General features: G+C 53.4%; 1 protein-coding gene across 4 annotated transcripts in view; it reads right to left on the reverse strand.

Moving 5' to 3' along the window:
- Window positions 1-342: 342 nt before the first annotated feature.
- NDST1 (N-deacetylase and N-sulfotransferase 1) overlaps window positions 343-18,623 on the reverse strand; it is a 58,194-nt gene continuing 39,913 nt past the window's right edge. For all 4 annotated transcript variants that reach the window (XM_044231367.1, XM_044231373.1, XM_044231372.1 and 1 more), the window contains 10 exons: window positions 18,136-18,321; window positions 16,411-16,539; window positions 15,426-15,608; window positions 14,366-14,462; window positions 13,022-13,145; window positions 10,785-10,959; window positions 8,759-8,929; window positions 7,987-8,096; window positions 6,145-6,247; window positions 343-5,374 (listed from right to left, as the gene is read on the reverse strand). In XM_044231367.1, the coding sequence (XP_044087302.1) occupies window positions 5,255-5,374; window positions 6,145-6,247; window positions 7,987-8,096; window positions 8,759-8,929; window positions 10,785-10,959; window positions 13,022-13,145; window positions 14,366-14,462; window positions 15,426-15,608; window positions 16,411-16,539; window positions 18,136-18,321 (1,398 nt within the window). In that variant the 3' untranslated portion in view covers window positions 343-5,254. The remainder of the gene's footprint in view (window positions 5,375-6,144; window positions 6,248-7,986; window positions 8,097-8,758; window positions 8,930-10,784; window positions 10,960-13,021; window positions 13,146-14,365; window positions 14,463-15,425; window positions 15,609-16,410; window positions 16,540-18,135; window positions 18,322-18,623) is intronic.

Here is an 18,623-nt window from a genome sequence, read left to right on the forward strand (position 1 = left end):
ATTTTAAAGCTTCACAGAGGGTCCTGAGGGTTTCCCAAAGTGTGGTGCCTCGGCGTGGAGAGGTTAAAATGCAGACGGCTGGGTCCTACCTCACATCTGCCAGTGGTGACTCTCTGGGCCTGCAGCCTGGGGATCTGCATTTCCATCAAGTTCTCCAGGAACGGCCACTGCGTCCAACTTCTTCCACACCCCTCAAGGACGAGGGAAACGGGATCAAAGAGTAAAATGACATCCCCGCCATACACAGGGGCGGCCAGATTGGCTGTGGTGTGAACCTCCCTATGGCCGCCTTCCCTACAGGCCTTTCTTAAAGTTCAAAGACACACAGACATGACCAGTGCGTACAAATAGAACCCCACTTTATTAGCAGTTAGTTCGAGATTGTACATTAATGGAGGAAGGTTCCCACTTTTAACACAACCCAAAACGGCTGGTTCGAGAGCCCTGATCAGGTGAGCTGGGCAGCACCCCCTCTCCCCCTTCTCCCAACCCCCACAAGGGAAGGAAACCTGTCTGCTCCCCTAGCGTGCCCCCCCACCCTCTCCAGTCAGCCCTCTCCTCTCCCCAGGAAATGACATGAATTTCATGCAAATTACAAAAGGAGCCCTCTTGCTGATAATAAAAGCTAGCACAGTCATAGAAAGCCCTCTCCCCTCCTTCATTCTCCTCAAGGGCCAGAGAGAGGGAGAAGAGAGGGAGGGATGAACTTATTAGGATAAAACACAACCAGAGTCTCCCCAGAACCTTGACACTGACCCCTCACAAAGCCCACGCCCCTTCCAAAAATCTCTGGCTGGCCGAGGTGACAAAGACGAGCCCTGGGGGGCAGCTGGCCCAGGGTTGCACACCAGGCACCCAGCATTGCCTCGAGGGCAGGGGTCTGGGCCCTCCACCCTCACTTCCACTAGAGCAGACCTGCTTTCTTCTTGGACATTTGAAAACCCCTGTTACAGCCCCATCTGCACATCTTATAAATGGGGAAGTTGAGGCCCTGGAGGGGAAACTGTGACGTAGCTACTAAACGTACCCAGTTGGGACGAAATTTCACATCTCCTGCCTCTGGCCCCGGGCTCTCCTCCTCACACTCAAGCTTGGGGGAGGCAGTTCCCCGCTTAGGCCCTTCCCTGGTGCATCCCAGGGGCCTGGCTCTGTTCCAGTGCACACAGACCACGGGCCTCCAGGAAGTAAAAACCGGGAGGCCACAAAACAGAGAGACAGACAGACAGACAGACAGACATGCTATTCGTTGCTCGGTGGCCCATCGCCAGGATCAGAGTGGGCAGCACAGGCTCTTCTGGGCCAGAGGCATCTCCTTCCCAGCAGGCCCAGCTGCAAGCGTTGCCTCCCTTGCCCTCCCCTGAGCTCCCGGGGCTCCACCGAGCCCTGCTGCTGGTTTGGCACTTGGTACAGGGGACAAGAGAGAGGCATCTCAGGCTGGAGTGAAGATGTCAAGTCAGCACAGAAGGCGGAAATCCATGCAGCCTAAATCACCCTGGACAAGACAGGGGCTAAAGGAGCACATTCTGTGACACCATGAAGAAATGATCACACAGATCCAGATGCGGGACTTCAATAGGACGGGGGCCTGCTCTCCTCAGAAATAACATCATTTAAAGAACCAAAGCAACCAGAGAGGGGAGAGACTGAACAAAAACCGCAGTTACAAGATGTCATGTATGCAACTTGAGCGGATCCTGATTCTAAAACCAGGCCTAAAAGTTATGGGGGTTGGGGAGCAAACATGGATTCAACAGCAGATGTTTTTAGGAAATCACTGTTGTCGCGGGTGTGATACCGGCCAAGACATAGCATGATGTCTTAACTCTCTGGGGATGCGGGCCGAGGCATTTTGGTCCAGTCTCATGATATCTGCAACTCACTTTAAAACTAGTTTGGAAAAAAATTCATACGTACAGAGAGAGAGAAATCAAATGTGGCAGAATGTTCATTTTAACTCTAGATGGAGGACAGTAGGTGTTCATAATAAAATAACTGGTACGTGTTTTCACTTGCTCTTTCCCTTACAAACCGGTGGGGACCATTCCCTCCTAAGGGCACCCATCTCTGTGGGTCAGCCTAGTCATCCTTCATGGGGAACAGATGGCTGCTCCCTCAGCAGGGCCCGAGGCCCCGGCTGCTTCTCCTCACGGGCCTGGAAGAGGCCCATCTTGAAACCTCAGACTCCTCCACACGCGAGATGTGCACTATGGGCAGTTCTAGCACCCCAAGTGGCTGAGGCAGTCACAGGGGACATTCCACCTGCGCCTGCCCCAAGCAAAGGCTCTCGAGAGGGATGAGAGAATGGTCGGCAGCGTCCACTCCATGATTTAAGCTGTTTCTCTCTCTCTGGCCAAACACAGTGCATTACGGGACACTGAGGATGCAGAGATGCCGTACCTACTGCCCTCTGGTTTGCCCTCTCGTGAGGAAGATCTGTGTGCTCAGTAGTTGGGGGCCCCTAGAGGGATTTGTCTGTCCCCCTCCTCAGCAGCTACAGTTCCTGGCAGCGGGTCCACGAGCAAGATTCATGAGTTGGAAGGGAAGAAGTAGCAGGGACCAGACAGACTCAGAACATGTGGCAAGTCAAGTGCCCAGCCTTCCAGAAGGACCTAGACAACATGCCCCACCACCTCCTCTGCTCCCACAGGGGTCCGCTGGGGCCTCCAACCCACCTGCTCCTTCCTCGGGTCAGAGGCAGAGAGAAATAGAGCTGCCAGTGCACCGGCCATTCCAAGCTCCCAGAGAGAGGGGCAGGTGTCCAGACACAGAGGGTAGATCTCAGCAGTGGGAGCTGTAAAGGTCTAGCATAGGCCACGGAGCCCAAGCCCCTTGCCGCAAGATGGGAAATGAGGCCTGGGGTCTGCACTGTGGAAGATGCTGCCCCCTTCTGCGCGGGTCAGGTTCCACGGCACTGGCAAGTCTTCACAAGCATACAAGCAGGCGTGCCACCCTGTCCCCAGACACTGTTCCTCATCCCCTGCGGGCTTGACGCTGGGTTCCCAGCCTCGAAGGCCCCAATGAGAAGCATGGTGGGAAGGCTTCTCTCGGAAGACAGTGAACCCACACGCAGCCGTCCCGCTGAGTATCCCCCTTTCTTCTCCACTGCCGGCGAAGAACTTGAGAAAAGGGCTTGGGTTCAAAGGTCAGACAGACCCAGCCTCCCCCCCCGACCCCCAAAGACCAGGGGAGGACCTCTCAGAGAGAGCAAGGCAGACTGCATGTGCAGACCAGGAACGGAGAAGGCTCAAAGGCACCCTGGCTGGGAAGGAGTGGTTTGTCCCCTATCCTGGATGACCACGGGTGTGACTGAGGGAGGGACAGGAAGCTGGCACAGAGTAGGGTCCCCAGGATGGGCTCAGAGGCAGTGTGGCATTGAAAGAAGAGCACTGGACCCAGAATCAGGAGCCTCAGGTTTAATTCTCCTCCCTGCTCTCACCCAGTTCTGAGACGTCGGCCAAGGAGGCCGCCTCGCCTTTCTGTTTCCATACCCGTCAAAGGACCCTTCCAGCCCCAAGATGCTAGAGTCTTCCTAATAGGACAAGGCTCTCCAGAAAGGGTTTTCTGGATGTTGGCTGGAAGCTGACGGGCAGTGGGAGGGGCCGGGGAGAGGCACCCAGCCTTAGTCACTTCACATTGTTAAAGAGGCGGTGGGAGCCGACCCTAACCGGAAAACAGCCCCGAGATCCCGTGGTCTACAGGGGGCCTGGAGACAGTTCTGTGGGTCCTGGTGGGCAGCCCAGCTCCCAGGGCGGCACCCAACCTAGCACCATGTGACAAGGAGGGGACAGGCCGGCCTCAGCCCCCTGGCCTCCCGCCCCAGCCCTGCTGTCTCCTTTGGCCAAAATTCCTCCAGGGTCACTAAGCTTCATGAGACCAGCTGTCCCGGAGAGAGCGGGTCTTCCCTGGGCGCTTCACCACCTCTGTTCAGCTGCAGTAGCCCCAGGGTAGCCACGACACTTGGGAAGGGAACAGACACCTCTCCAAGAGGCACCTGCACAGTGTCTCCCCAAGGCCCAGACACACCAGGACACGCCCTCCCCTCCCTTCCATCTCATTCTTGAGCACTGAGATAGGACACTGGGGCTTGCCACCATTTTGTATGACTGAATTAAAAACAAACCCAACCAAAAAAAAATATAATATATATATATACACATTATATATATATATATAAAAACACAGTGCGACCCCAGCACCCAGGGTATAAACTCTGGCACCAAGAAAAAAAAAAAAAAAAAAAAAAAAAAAAATATTAAAATACTTTAGCTTCTTAGTATTTGGGGGTGCGGGTTAAGGGGGTCTAGGAACCCTTGGCCACAGGTAGCTGGGACAAAGCCATGGATGGCAGTCTCACCCACGCTGCCCAGGGTCTGCCCAGGGGCCAAGGTTGGGGGTGGGCATGGGGACAACATATGTACATTGGGACATGTATACTGGCAGACTCCTGAACCGCCTCAGTCTTTTACCACAGGAAATACCACACGTCATATCCCAGGATGAGGAACAGGGCAGGGGGGCCTGGGTCTCTGGGTCCTAATGGCATGGCAGTGCCCCGGGGTCCCGAAGGAGACCCTGAGGACTGGGTGGATACTGTAGGAATCAGCGGTTCTTTCCCCAGAAGGGAAAGTGAGATGTGAAGGTATTAACCGGAATGCGTGTAGAGGTGCAGAGTTCTCTTGAAGGCCCCCCACCACATCCAGCCCAGTGACTTTGGGCACCCAGCTGGCCCCTCTGAAGTGCCTGGCTCAAAACAGTCAGGGAGGCATCCAGTCTCTCTCCCTAGTTTGGCAAAAGGCCCAGCTGGGCTCCTCTCCCTGTAGTCTGGAGGACAGGGCAAACATGGCAGCTAATACTGAGGGGAGACCCCGCCGGTGCAGGGAGTGATGGGATGAAGGGGAGGGCATGGTTGGTAGGACACAGTGAGGGACAGAAAAGGGAGTCTCATGGACTCCCTCTCACCAGGAAGTGGCCTTCCACCAACAGGGGGCGGCCTCCCCACGGAAGGCCGTGCACGGAACGGACCTCTGCTGGCGAGGGAGGTCCCGGAGGCCACAGACCCAGCGCTGGATGCTCTGAGGCGCTTGTGGACCCGCCTGGGCTCTTCTCCTGGCCCTGCCTGGGCCTCAGCGGAGTATTGCTTGGAAGTGCCCGGCCAGCCCAGGCCCAGCTCCCCACTCTGCGGGTCAGTCTGGCTCAGCATGCGGCGGGCCGTCCAGGCCGTCACAAACGTTCGGTCTGGCTGTGGTGGCCGCGGCTACCTGGTGTTCTGGAGGTCCTCCCGCAGCCAGGTGGGCAGCGTCTGGCCCATCTTGTACAGCAGCTTGGAGAGCTCGATGTTGTGGTCCCGATAATAGTCCTTCAGGAAGGCGCGGGACTGGAACAGGAGGAAGAGTTCAGACCTCAGGGAAGTGCTGGTTCTAGAGGGACCTCTCCCCTCTGTAAATCTACCACTGTCAGCGTCAACCCACACACCTATCATTTATTCACCACCATCCTCAAAATGGCAGCCTCCGAAATAAAGTGAGATGGTAGGACACCAAAACATAGTCCACAAGGTCAAAACATACTTCACAAGGTCAAGATTGGGAGAAAAGAAGGAATTCGTTAAAATCAGGACTGAAAGGCAGGATGTGTGACCTTTGACCTATGTCCTTCGGACATGCCATTCTCTCCCGCAAGAAGGCTTATCCCCCATCCATCCATACCTTGGGCCAAACGCTGTCCAGGCCCAGCTCCGAGCCCCTCCCCCTCTGGCTCCCCTCCTAGCTTCAAGTGCCATCTCTGGTTGGAAATCGCATGCAGCTCTCTAACTGCAGGAAGCACGTCCTGCCTTATATTCTTCCTGGTGTGTGTGACTTATTTCCAACCCCCACCCCTCACCCAGTGAAGGCAAAGACACGTCTGATCCATCCTCAAAGCCCACAGCATTCAGCCCTAGGCAGAAGATCGTAAATCGTCACTAGACTAAATCTTTTCTAATCCACCATGTCCCAGCTTCCATTCCCTCCTTGTAAGAACATCATCCAAGAAAGGCCAAGGCCGTTAAGGTACTCAGTGCAGGGTCAAGAGGAGAGAGGATCCCCGCTGCTCAGGGACACTCCCTGCCCCCGGGATCCAGCTGCCACAGGTGGTGTGTGCACTTACATCCAGGTCCATCTCTGGGTATTTCCGGCCCTTGCTTTTGCCCAGACACTTGGTTTTTCCTCCTTCGAGCAGCTGGCACCAAAATCCTTTCTTTGGATCAAACCTGCGGATGTGGGGAAAGCCTATGGATGGGAGCCAGCCCAGCCCATCCCCTTCCCACCTTAAGGCCAAGTTCACAGACTCCAGGAGTGGCAGAGCCTGGACCACAACCCACTCCCCTAAGCACACTCTGGAACCCACAGATAGATAGATGTATGGGGGCTGGGGTTTGCTGCTGCTGGCCCTGGGCTACACTAAACACGCCTGCCCCCTTCTTCCCAGCAGAAAGCAGCTCACGTGCTGAGTTGCTCTCATCCTGGTGGGGCAGCCCGAGTCCCTCCAGCAAGCAACCCAGAAGAAGAACATCTGCCATTCATCCTTCGGGATTCAAGGAAACCTTCCCTGAGCGCTCTCCTACTCGGGGCCAAGCACCTTTTTTCACCCAAGAACCCAATAGGGAAGCAAAAGCTTAGTGGCATTGTTGTGGGTGTGTGTTCTAATAAACTGTCGATTTTTCAAGAAATGCAATGTCTGCACTAGTACTTAAGCATAGCCATCACTGAGAAGTTCTGGCTTTTAGAGTAAACTTCAGAAATGACAGAGCCAGACTGCCTTCAGGATGCAAAGTCATGCTGGGCCTTCAAAGGTTTTTTTCTGAAGGGAGGGAGGAGATGAGATCTGAAGCTGCCAAGGGGAGGGGAGGCACACTGGCATCAGAACTCAGCCCTAGATTAGGGCTGAATGCTTCCAGCATGAGGACAGTGGGAAAGCAGAATTCGCATTTGGCAGGTGTAGGAGACAGGGAATTCTGACTGGGTCACAGGGCAGGCATAAAGGAGGAAGATGAGGATGATGAAGACTTAAATGATCTCTGAGCATCAGTACATGCCAGGCACGGAGCTAAGAGCTCCACATGCATGCCTCATATAATACAGGGGCCCTCAGGAAGCAGGAGTCATCACCTTTATCTCCAATGTACAGATGAGGAAAGTGAAGCTTGAAAGCGCTAAGACACTTGTCCAAGGTCATACAGCTAAAGACATAATGGTTCTCCTAACCCAGGCGTCTCTGATGCCAACAGCCCCACACCCTTAGCTGCTGCTCCTGTCTGCCTCGAGGTAAAGGATTGCTTCTCTTCTTCCCCTTCTACCTCCAAGACAGTGAAAAGGGGACATTCTTGCTGCATGACTTTCCCAGGAAGGTAACCAGGGAAGGTGATTTTATTCCTCCCTCTCTTGAGACCACCTCCTCACTCCATACAGCTGTGTGAGTCACTTGTCTGTGACATGGTTAACACATAACTCCCTAGCCCTGAGCTTCTGCCACACAGGCTGGCCTCTATCCGTCTTGGGAGGGCATTCTCAGTGGACCTGTACCAGGTTCTGCATGAGTGCTATTATAATCCATCGACAATTATCTGTAGCTTCCTTTTCCTAAAATTATATTTAAATCATGACCTAATGCTAAGAAGCCTTTGTGGGAACTAAAGCTGCCTAATATTAGTCAAAGTTAGTTTAATAAAAGATTCTAGAAATGTTCAGCACAGACTAAAAAGAAAACCCCAGGGGCGGGACTGACCAGAGTGAAACATATTTACCACCTCCCTTTTTTATTGAGTTGATACCTTTATTAATATGACCCAAATCATATTAATATTAGCTTTTCCACTAAAGAGCCATTGGGAATATGCACACTTTCTAACTCTGATTTATCTGTGTCTCCTCCATAATTATTCAGGCCTTTTGCTTTTGGGTCCAGGTCCCTGCTCAGAAAATCACCCCACTGAAAAGCCAAGACACTCACGCCAAGGTTTTGTGGTAGTCAATAGTGTTGGTCACCCCAAGGAACTTTTGCACTGTGTCCATCACTTTGGCAGGTTCTGTTCGCAGCAGTTTGCCATCCAAGACCAGAATCTGGAGAAAAGAGAGAAGAGACAAGGATGATCTGAACCTGTATTTACTACAAGGGCAAACAGGTTCCCGGTCTTCTGGTCAGCAGCCATGGTTACAAACTGGGGACTCTTCACTCCATAGTCTCTGCCTCCTCTCCCACCCCTGCATGGCAGGTGTCCCTACACCTCGGGCTTCTGCAGTCCAACTCCCTGCTCTCTGCCGGCTTCCCTCTCCTAGAGAGGAAGCTATCACTCCACTCCTTCCTGCCTGTCACAATCCTACCATATCCCTCTCTGCCTCTCTCTAAGAATCTGGCCCAATGTCACTCTCCCGCCTCAACCCTCCAAGAGGTTCCCTAAAATGCCTCATGTGATCTAGCCCTGCTTACCTCTCCACTCAGGTGCTCCACATCACCACACCCCTCTCAGGAAGGCAGCCTACCCCAGGGCTTTTGGGGTCCCCTCAGGGACACAGAGCCTGGTGACAGGACATGGGCTCAGGGAATTTTCACACATTAGCCTTGGGATGAACAAGAACGAAACTTTCAAAGACCCCAAAGATCTAGCTCGCCAATGAGGACATTTTGGACCCCATGACAAAAGAGATTTGAGGCTCTCTGCCAGCTTCCACAAGCCAGAACTGTTGAGTGCCCCCCCCCACAAGGGCCAGGGATAGGCAGCTACCTGGTTGGCATGAAAGGCGCTGAGCCAGCGCTCAATGTGGGTGGCGTACCAGCCGGGGACCAGGCAGCGGCTCTGGAGGGCCCGCAGCTTCAAGGACGCATCAGGCCCAGCCGTGATCACTTCGTGGAAGGTATACTTCAGGGCCACTGGGTCATCATGGGCTCGCTGGTGCTGCAGGTAAGGGAGGAGGGTCAGTGTGTCACATGGGGGCACAAAACAAGAGGCTCTCTTCAGCAGCCACGAAGGGGCCTGAAGACCCTGCCCGGAACCAGCAGCCCTGGGTTCAAGTCCCGGATCTGCCTCTCACTACACTTTGACTTTGGGGAGTCATGACCTCTCAGAGCCCTCGTTTTCCCATCTTTGCAAGACAGGAGTCGAACTAGATCAGAGTTTCCACATACTGACTGTCTTCCCGTCTCCTCTCTGATGTCTCCCATATCCACAAGCCACCTGTGTGTGCCGAGGTCCACACACTTTATTCCCACTGACTCATCTTTCTTATTCACATAAAACTATTTCAAAATAAAACTCACTACTGCCTCCATAAATAGAAGACCAGACTCAGCTGTCACATAAAGAAGGTGATCATTCATACATACAATAAAAATAAAGCAATGTTCGCAAATGCCAGCCAGATACAAATAAATGTCTGCTACAGGTCCTGAGCCCAAAGCTTGCACTCTTTTTGTTGAAAACAGAGCTTAGCAACGTTAGAAAGGACTTATACTAAACTGAGAATTTGTCCTCTGTAGAAATTAGAACGTGTTATTATGGATTGAATGTATATGTCCCCTCCCCAAAATTCCTACGTTGAAGCCCTACCCCACAGTATGATGGTTTTTGGATATGGAGCCTTGGGGAGGTACCTGGGCGGGGAGATGAGGTCATGAGGGTGGGGCCACCACGATGAGGTTAGTGCCCTTGTAAGAAGTGACACCAGAGGGAGTGCGTGCTCCCACTCTTGCTCTCTCTCTCTCCCTCTCTGCCTTGTGAGGACACAGTGGGAAGGCAACTGTTTAAAGCCAGGAAGAGTGATCTCATCTGGAACCAAATCTTCCAGCATCTTGATCCTGTCCTTGGAGACTCCATCACCATAAGAAATAAACTCCTGTTATTTAAGCCCGAGTCCATGATACTGTAATTATGGCTGCTTGAACAGACTAAGACAGGATAGGAAAGGAATCAGAAAATGCCATGTTTGAGCCACCTGATAATGCCATGGGCTGGTCCCATCCAGAGACCAGGAGCCTGCCCTCCAGGGGTCACACTGTTAGGCCTCCCCACTGCACTGAGGCTCACATATCCCTCAGGGTGGGCAGTCTGTGGGGAGCAGAGAGCAAGTAGGATCTGTACCTGGCCCGCCACCAGGATGGCAGATGCAGTGAGGCCCCAGAGAGGAAGGGACAGGCTCAGAGGGCTGCAGGGAGCTGCTGAAAGTGGCCAGGCCTGAGGAGGCCTTCCGGGACCAGTGGGTGGACAAGCTATTCACCCCCCACATCCTGGACCTGGACCAGAATCCCAGGAAGACTGGCAGGCAGGGGAGAAAACCTCCCAAAAGGCCTGATCCTAGGCTTTCCTGTAAGCCTAGTAGAATGGGTGCTCAGAAGAAATTAAGTCAGGTCACTGAAGTTAAAGAAAGTTCTAGTTCTTACATTGTTGAGTGGGGATGAGGAGTCATTACCTTCTCTAGCTCAGACTTTGTTACCTGATCAGGTGTCTGCATCCCCTACTATGAAGGCGGAGACCTAAGCCTTATCCCCCTCTGAATCCCCACCCCCTCCACCCCGTGCCTACCGAGGAGGCCAGTTAGTAAGATCACTGTTCACTGTTCACCCAATCTCACTTTCATCAAAGTGGAACCAGCCTCCACCCCTTGCTGGTGTCAGAATCAGAGGCAGGACCCCAGTGAAGCTAGCAGGGTGGGCAGGTGGGCTTAGTAAGTACCTGTTGAATGAATGTATGAGTAGCTGAGTGGTGGACAGAGCCCCATGCCCCTACCCAGGGCTCCACCCCAGCCCCAGCTCACCTGGTACCAGGAATAGGCCCGGTCCGCTGGGTTGATGAGGATGGTCAGGACCTTGGCCTTGGGTAGCAGAGCAGCCGCCCGCCGGGGCGCCACTTCCGAATCGAAGTAGTTGGCACTCTTCTCAAAGTAAAAGTCAGAAGTGGTGTTGGAGGGGATGGGGAAGAACTCCATGTACCTGCAGGAAGCCCAGAGGGAAGAGCTCACAGGCAAGACTCGTGAGAAAGGGGCCAGAGGAATGCAGCGGGAGAGGTCGCTGGGGTGGGAGTTCAGAAAGCCAGCAGGCACATGGATCCCAGTGACCCGCTCCTGGTAGAGATTCTAGATGGTCAGCCACTGGGCAGTCCCCCTTTGTGCAATCCATTCCTTTTTGGGGGACCTTGGAGTCAGGAGGATAGGAAGACTTACGGAAGTGATATGGGTTGTAAGGCATGGGATGGTGCGTGGTGTGTTTGACTCTTGAAGGAGGTATTCCCAGCTAAAATGACGGGGCATTAACCCAGTGCTCTAAGGGGGAAACTGGGACACCTCTGACCCCAGGAAGAGCCTGAATGGTCCCAAGAGATGCCCCCTCCTGCTCTGCCCCATCCCGAGTACAGGGCTTCTTTACTGGCCAAGAATATCACTTTCTAGGCTGTCACTGCAGACCAGGAGACAAAGCCAGGGGGAGTGTGTTACCTTTTGCCAGTCACACCCCTCCCTGGCCTCACGTAGGTCAGTCTGACAGCCTTCCAGAGGAACCTTCCATATCTCAGCCCAAGGGATGCCCATTCCAACCCTTTGGGACCAGCTCTGCAGGACCACTTAGGAAGCTAAATGAACACTCCAGAGCCTTCCAGGGGCTCCTACTCATACAGAATAGAGGGACAACTTCAGGGCTTCATGGAAACCAAAGCCCACAGGCCCACATTAGGTAAGGGTGTAGGATCCCTACTGGATCCTGGGAGACAGGGTTAACTCCAGACACCCCTTCGTCAGAACCGCCCTGGGGCTTCTGAGGCTCCTCACCCCGCCCTATACCTACCTACAAAACCAAAATCTTGGGAATGGGGCTGAGGAACTGCTAGCTCTCTCCTATTTCTGAATTTTATTTATTTTTAAAATTCTAATTACAACATACAGCATTCTGTTAGTTTCAATTTCTGAATTTTCTTTATGAAATAGCATCTGTACACCCACAGTCCATTGTCTGTAACACCGAAATTGAGAAAGCTCTGAAAACAGAAGCGTTTTCCCTCAAGTTTAGAGCAAAGCCATTTGGCAGCAAAACCGGACCTATTAATCTTAGTGTAAATAGTCACGGTCTTTGCTAGAAACGTGTTTGTGCGTGTATGTGCTGCTGGGGTGCTTGCTGATGGGGCGCTGCCCCAGGCCCTGCTGAGGTTAAATGTACGGTGTTATACCATGTCACCTCCCTAAAACCTGACAGAGGGCGGCATTCAGGGACCCCAGAGATAGTCCACGTGTTAGAGACAGAGACAGGTAGGCAGCTAGGCAGGCAGATGATAGACAAAAGAGAAAGAGAAAAAGTACAGAAACCAACAGAAGAAGGGCCATAATCTCTCCACCCAGGCAAACCACTGACATGAAAATAATAAGAGTAATACACAGATAGGGTAAGAAAAGGCGAACAGTCGAGAAAGATGCAAACTGAAATGACTGGAGCGTAAAACTATCACCACGTGCCCCACCCCCAACCCCTACTGCCATAACCTCTGGTGACAGGTTCTGGAAAGAAGCTGCGATTTATACCACCTCCCACCTCCCACCTCCCCAGGAAACTCCCCATAGGCTGGCAAGCCGCCTCTGACGGGCTCACAAGAACACCACCTGCTCCACGGTGAGGCAAGCAAAGTTCGGCCAGCACTCAGGGTCAGAACATTTGGATTTTAGCCCCTGCCCTGTCCCCAGCTCTTGGGACCTTGGTCAAGTCACTGTCCTCCTCTGGCATTCAGGTTGTTTTCCCATAAGCAAAGGAGGTGCTGGCTCCCACCTCCAGCAGCCTCTGACCCCAGGCGGTGACGGAAAGGGGCAAAGGGCTTCCTCATCAAATGTCCCGCCCGTGACAAGGCTCCAACATCATGACTCAAGGGTCACTGAGCTTTGTCCCTGTTTACAGAACTTCAGCTGTGTGTGAGCAAGGGCCAGCTGCTTCCTGCCATGAGCACGGCAGACCTCCTCTGGGGCAGACGCCATGCCAGCAAGCTCCCATCCAGCCCTGGATGGACAGGGCCACTCACCAGTCGATGCCTTTGTGATAATTGTGGCCGTTAAAAAACTGGATCTCCTCAAAGGTCTCTGAGCTGGGGTAGTTGCTGCTGAGGTCCGGGTGCATGCCCAGAAACAGGTAGAGGGCCGTGGTGCCTGCAGGGATGGAAGAAAGCTGAGACCAGGGCTCTGTCCCCCCAACAAACATGGAGGTGGGATCATGGATTCTGACTCCACCTCTCCATGACTCATGGAGAGATCCTGGGAAAGTCCCTTGTCTTCTCTGGGGCTTAGTTTCCACACCTGTGCAATCCAAATTAACTTCATGAAAGCCAGGACAGCAAATACGGGGCATGCACGTGGGAATCGCAACTCCTGCATCCACTGCAGACATCACTAATCCATCACGGCATCCTAAACACTAACCAAGAACTTGGCCTCAGAATCCTTCCAACCCCTCTACTCCAGGAGCCATGCCCAGTTCATTAGGGTCGTCTCATAATCCCAGAACTAGAAGATTTCCAGGTCTGGGCCTCTGTCCTCTGACACATGGGAGGAGCTCAGAGAAAAGGGAGCTCTAGACCCTGCAGTCTGTTGACGGGAAATTCATGAAGGGCTAAGAGATCTGGCTCAATGGCTTCTCCTTCTGGGAGCCCTTCCCTCATTCACACTGTCTGTCCTACTCGACAGTACAGTACCTACCCCTTCCTTCAGAGAGTTCATTCCTTTCCTATGCTGAGGCTATAATAAGACATCTTGGAGGAGAAGGAAACTCTAGAGTTTAGTTTCTTTAAGAGTATAAGCTTGGGGGGGGGTCAGAGAGATAAGGGTTCGAGATCTAGATCTGTCACTGACTAACTGAGTGTGTCAGGGGAGGTCACTTCACTTCTCTGATCCTCAAGTTATTTTATCTGTAAAATGGGCATACCCATTCATGCTTTACAGTATGTGTGGATGGCAAACACTTAGCGAGCATATCATTGCTCCTCCCCCTTATACCTCTGGCAGACATGACTAATTGATTGCCGTCCTCTTTGCCCTGAACCAGTTTTGCCTGGCACTGCTCAAACGTGTGGAACAGCTGATCTGGGCTTCTCTGCCTAGACTTAGAGACGCCCAGGAAGAGAGCTCCCTGAGGCTGTGGTTCAGGGCTGATAAGCAAATTCTACGCCCGTCCTCCGCCCTCTCCCCACTTTCATACTGACAGGCAGTTCACGTTCATCCCAACAATTCATATTCATTCCAACTTCATTCTCCCTTCTTGGGAAAGAGGGGGGCAGATTATCGGGGCCTGGAACCAGGGCAAGGTGGTCCCGAAATTCTGTGGCTGAGACAGCAAGTGGCGAGGGACCCTGGCCAAGAACAGAGAGACCTGCCTGTTTTCTGGGGGCCAATGATGAGGAGCTTTGGGAAGCGGTCACATGTCTTCTCCTTGGACCAGATGTCTTTGTGACGTTTGTCCTCACAGGGGTCCTAAAACAACAATGGAAGGAATGTGAGGCGAGAGGCCCAAACCCAATGAGCGGACTCTCACTGCACACAGATATGTGGCTCTTACAGCACTGGCAGGAAGGGTAACTATGTGTGTCCTTGTCACACCCCACCTCAGGACACTGAGCTGCTCGCAGGCAGGGACCACGTCCAGTGATTCCTAGCAAACACTCAGCCCAGTGCTTGGCACACAACAGCAGCTCACAAACATCTGCTGAGTTTAACTGGGTGAGCTGCGTCTGAACCAGGGGTCAGCAAACTTCTTCTGCAGAGGTTAGTAAATCTTGGGTAATTGTTTAGTAACTACTTTAGGCTCGAGTACTACCTGGTCTCTGTCCCAACTACTCAATTCCGTTGTTGTAGCATGAAAGCAGTCCTATATAGTACGTCCGAGAACGAGTGTGGATGGGTTTCAATAAACCTTCACTTACAAAAACAGACTGCAGGCCCCATCTGGCCCATGAGCCCTGGCCTGTAGACCCCTGGTCTGAGCTATGAGATGGCTTCCATTCCAACTTAGCTTCTCTTTCCAGATTTTGACAGTCCCTGGGGCAGACCCCCCCAAACCCTCCCATCAGTCCCCTTTCCCGTGTACAGAGCCTTCTAGCATGCGAAGGGACATAAAGGACTGAGTCTAACCAGGCCAGGCAGGTGCTTTGATCTGCCCTTGATCTACACTCTGCTCCTTTACAGCCTTATCAAGCATTTTCAGAAGGTGTGTGTGAGTGTGCACACATGCACGTCTGTGGGGGTGTGTGTACATACCTGCGTGTGAGAACATGTGAGTGTGCCCATGTAAGAGCACACCTGAGTTTGCACTCAAGAGTGACTGAGAGCGTGGGGCCAAGCCCACGCCTGGCATGTGTGCCTGGCAGTGGTGGGCCTTCCATTTCTGCGACAAGACACCCAGGCGACCCCCCGCCCCGCACCCACGCACCCACCCACCTGCCAGAGCGGGTCCTTCTCCTCGGAGAAGATCTGGAAGTACTTCTGTGCCAGCTGCACGGGGGGCAGCGTCTGCAGCCGCAGGTTGGTCCAGGAGTGCAGGAAGCGCACCAGGTGCTTGAAGGTGTACAGGCCCAGGCGGTCGTTCCCATAGTTGGACAGGTGCGTCATGAAGATGCTGATCTGCTCCGGGGGGGGGGAGGCAGGGCTGGTCAGCATCTGAGCCCCCTCCACTCCACTTTTGACTCTTCCCGTCAGGCCACAGCTTGCAGAAGTCACTCTATGACCATTCTGAGGCTCCCTGGGGCCTTTAGCAAACTCGCTGAGTGACCTTGGCCTAGGCACAGCCAGGTGAACCCAGGTCTGGCTGACTGATCACCGACTAGCACAACCCTGAAATGGGAAGCTGACCTATTGTGCAGTCATATGCGTGTTCTGTATTTTTTTCAGTGGAGTGTTCACAGAAGACAAGGAGGGCTCAGTTATCCCATAAAGCTGAATAACACCACTGCTTAGTATCTACTTAATGGTATTCAAGCATGGATGATTATTTCCATTTTACAGATAAGGAAAGAGAGGGCCAGAAAGCTCAGATGAATAGTTTAAAATATATGTACTTCAAAATAAATGTATATATGCAGATATAGTTTATGGATTAATGACTTACTATTTTTGTTAGTACCTAACATCCATACATTTATACACACATGCAGAGACTGGAAAAAGAACACAGACAAAAACGCTCACACTACTGCACTGAAGTACAAGATTCTGGAAGGAAAAAGGAAAGACAACTCGGATTCTCTTCCCAAGGTCACACAGCAGAGCAGGGTGAGAGCCAGGGGTGTAGGGCAGATTTCCCCACTCCCGGCCCTTGTACCGGCTGCCGCCCCCTCCTCCCCAGGCCCAGGAAAGCCAGCCCCGGCTGCAGACAGGCTGTCCAGCAGCGGCCCCTCACCCCCAGCCAAGGGCTATGAGCACTCACAGGATTGAGGAGCACGGTGAGGAAGAGCTCGCCCCCGTTGATGATCTTGTCCAGCTCGCTGGAGCCACCAGGGTACTCATTGTAGAAGATGGTGTGTGTGAAGAGGCCGCAGGTCTGTCGCGGGAGGACCTGGGGATGGGGCAGGGGAGAGCTCTGACCCTCTTATGTGACCACACAGCCCCCACCCTTGGGGTTCCTCTCCTCCAGTGACCTTCTGCAGCCTGCAACATTCCCTCAAGTGAGCCCGGGGGCCCTTGCCATTTTACGAACTTCGCCGCTACTCTCTGTTAACAAAATGAGCAGGCCCCAGAGTAACAGAGATAGGCAAGTGAGAACGCTTGCCCAACGAGGGTCCCTGACCTTCTGCAAAGCAGTCCTCCCGGTCACTCTCATAAGTCCCTCACAGCATTAGAACCTGCCCAGGGATGCTCCCAGTCACCGGCTGGCTTAACTGTCGATTCTGACTCCTCTCTTAAAACGGCACCCCACGAGAGCAGAGAACTTGCTTGTCTGGTCACCACCTCCTCCCCAGAGAGAATACGAATGCCTTGTATTGAGGCAGCCAGTGGAGGAAGGGAAAGAGAGAGGGGTGGATGGACAGACAGACAGATGGACAGATGGACAGATGAAAGCATGGGCCTTCCCACACATGCCCCATCTGGACTGTCAACAACTCATCTTTCCAGTGGCTCAGGCCCAAAACCCTGGAGTCATCCTGACTCATCTCTCTCCCCCACACCCTACCTCCAATTTATTAGCAGATCCCGTTGGCTCAACCTTCTGATTAAGTCCAGAATCTGATCACACCTCAACCCTGCACCCTAATGGAACCACCACTCTCTGATCTGGAAGACTGAAGCGGCCCCCCCCCAACTGGTGTCCCTGTTTCCCACTTTGTCCCCTGCGGTCTCTGCAACTCAAGGCAGCCAGAACAAGGGAAACCTTTTTAAAAGTATGAGCCTGATCATAATAGCACTGTATGCAAAAACTTCCCATCTCACAAAAAGCTAATGTCCAGCCAATGGCCTCATGTAGCCCTACATGATGTGGCTGGCCCATCACCCCTCTAACCTCCTTTCCCCCACCCCATACTCCCCTCTAGCCATACTGGCCTCCTAGTTGGCCCTCAAATACACCTAGCACAGAGCCTGCCTACCTCAGGGCCTTTGCCCTTGCTCTCTCTGCCTTGAAAGCTTTTCCTCATATAGCAGCATGGCTCACTCCTAGGAAGGCCCTTCTTGTTTCCCTTATTTAAAATGACTTCTCCTCTTCCCTGGCACTCCCCTTCCCCGCCTAACTCTTCTCCATGGCTCCATCACCAACTGGCCTCGCATTATGCATGTCACATATCTGTGAGTGCACTATCTCCTGCCACTAGGACGTCAGGTCCACAAGGGCAGGGACCTTCACTGGTTCTGTACACTTCTGTGTCCCCAGTGCCTTGAACATTGGAGCAGCTCATTAAAAGTGTTGAAGTAAGCAAACGAACGAGACAGAGGCCTGTTCCCAATCCTCACCAGAGGCCCCTTTAGAAAATGTTCAGCTCCCAATGCCCTGTCACAAAAGCTAAAAAGGAGCTCAGGAAAAGGGCCAGCCCAGCAGCCGATCCTCCCTGAGATGGAGAACCTTCCTTGGATGCCCGAGGGGACAGCAGAGCCTGGCCTGCGACCCTAACCCGAGCCCGTAGGCCATACTTCCCCAGATGGGCGGCGGGAGCCCACTTACCATGATGCCGTTATGGATGAAGCCGCGGCGGTAGCGGGCTGGCTTCAGGTGGGGGTACTCCTCCGTGCTGGTCACGCGGATGCTCCACACCTGCTTCCAGGCCTCATACAGCTGCACGTGCACGGGGTACACACCCGAGTGGTGGGGGGCCACCGCATAGCCCATGTCTGTGGGGATGCCGTGCTCCTGGGGAGAGGAGGCCCAGGCCAGGGTGAGCATGGGGCTCCTTCCCCACCGGGTCTCATTTCCCCTTTGTAGCACAGGAGAGAGAAATCAGAGGCTAGAATGGCAGGACAATGGGTCCACGCCCTCGTGGTACAGATGGGAAAGCTGAGGCCCAGGGAAGGAAAGGACTGGGCCCCGAGTCTCGGAGTGAGGGACTGAACAAGCTGGGGAACTCTTAACTCTCAGCCCCATGTTCATGCCCTCCAGCACCCCGGTGTGAGGAGCAAGGACAGGGGCTCTTCCTGCCTGTCGCACGGCCTGAC

The sequence above is a fragment of the Neovison vison genome, chromosome 1 (genome assembly GCF_020171115.1).
Source record: "Neovison vison isolate M4711 chromosome 1, ASM_NN_V1, whole genome shotgun sequence".
Classification (NCBI taxonomy): domain Eukaryota; kingdom Metazoa; phylum Chordata; class Mammalia; order Carnivora; family Mustelidae; genus Neogale; species Neogale vison.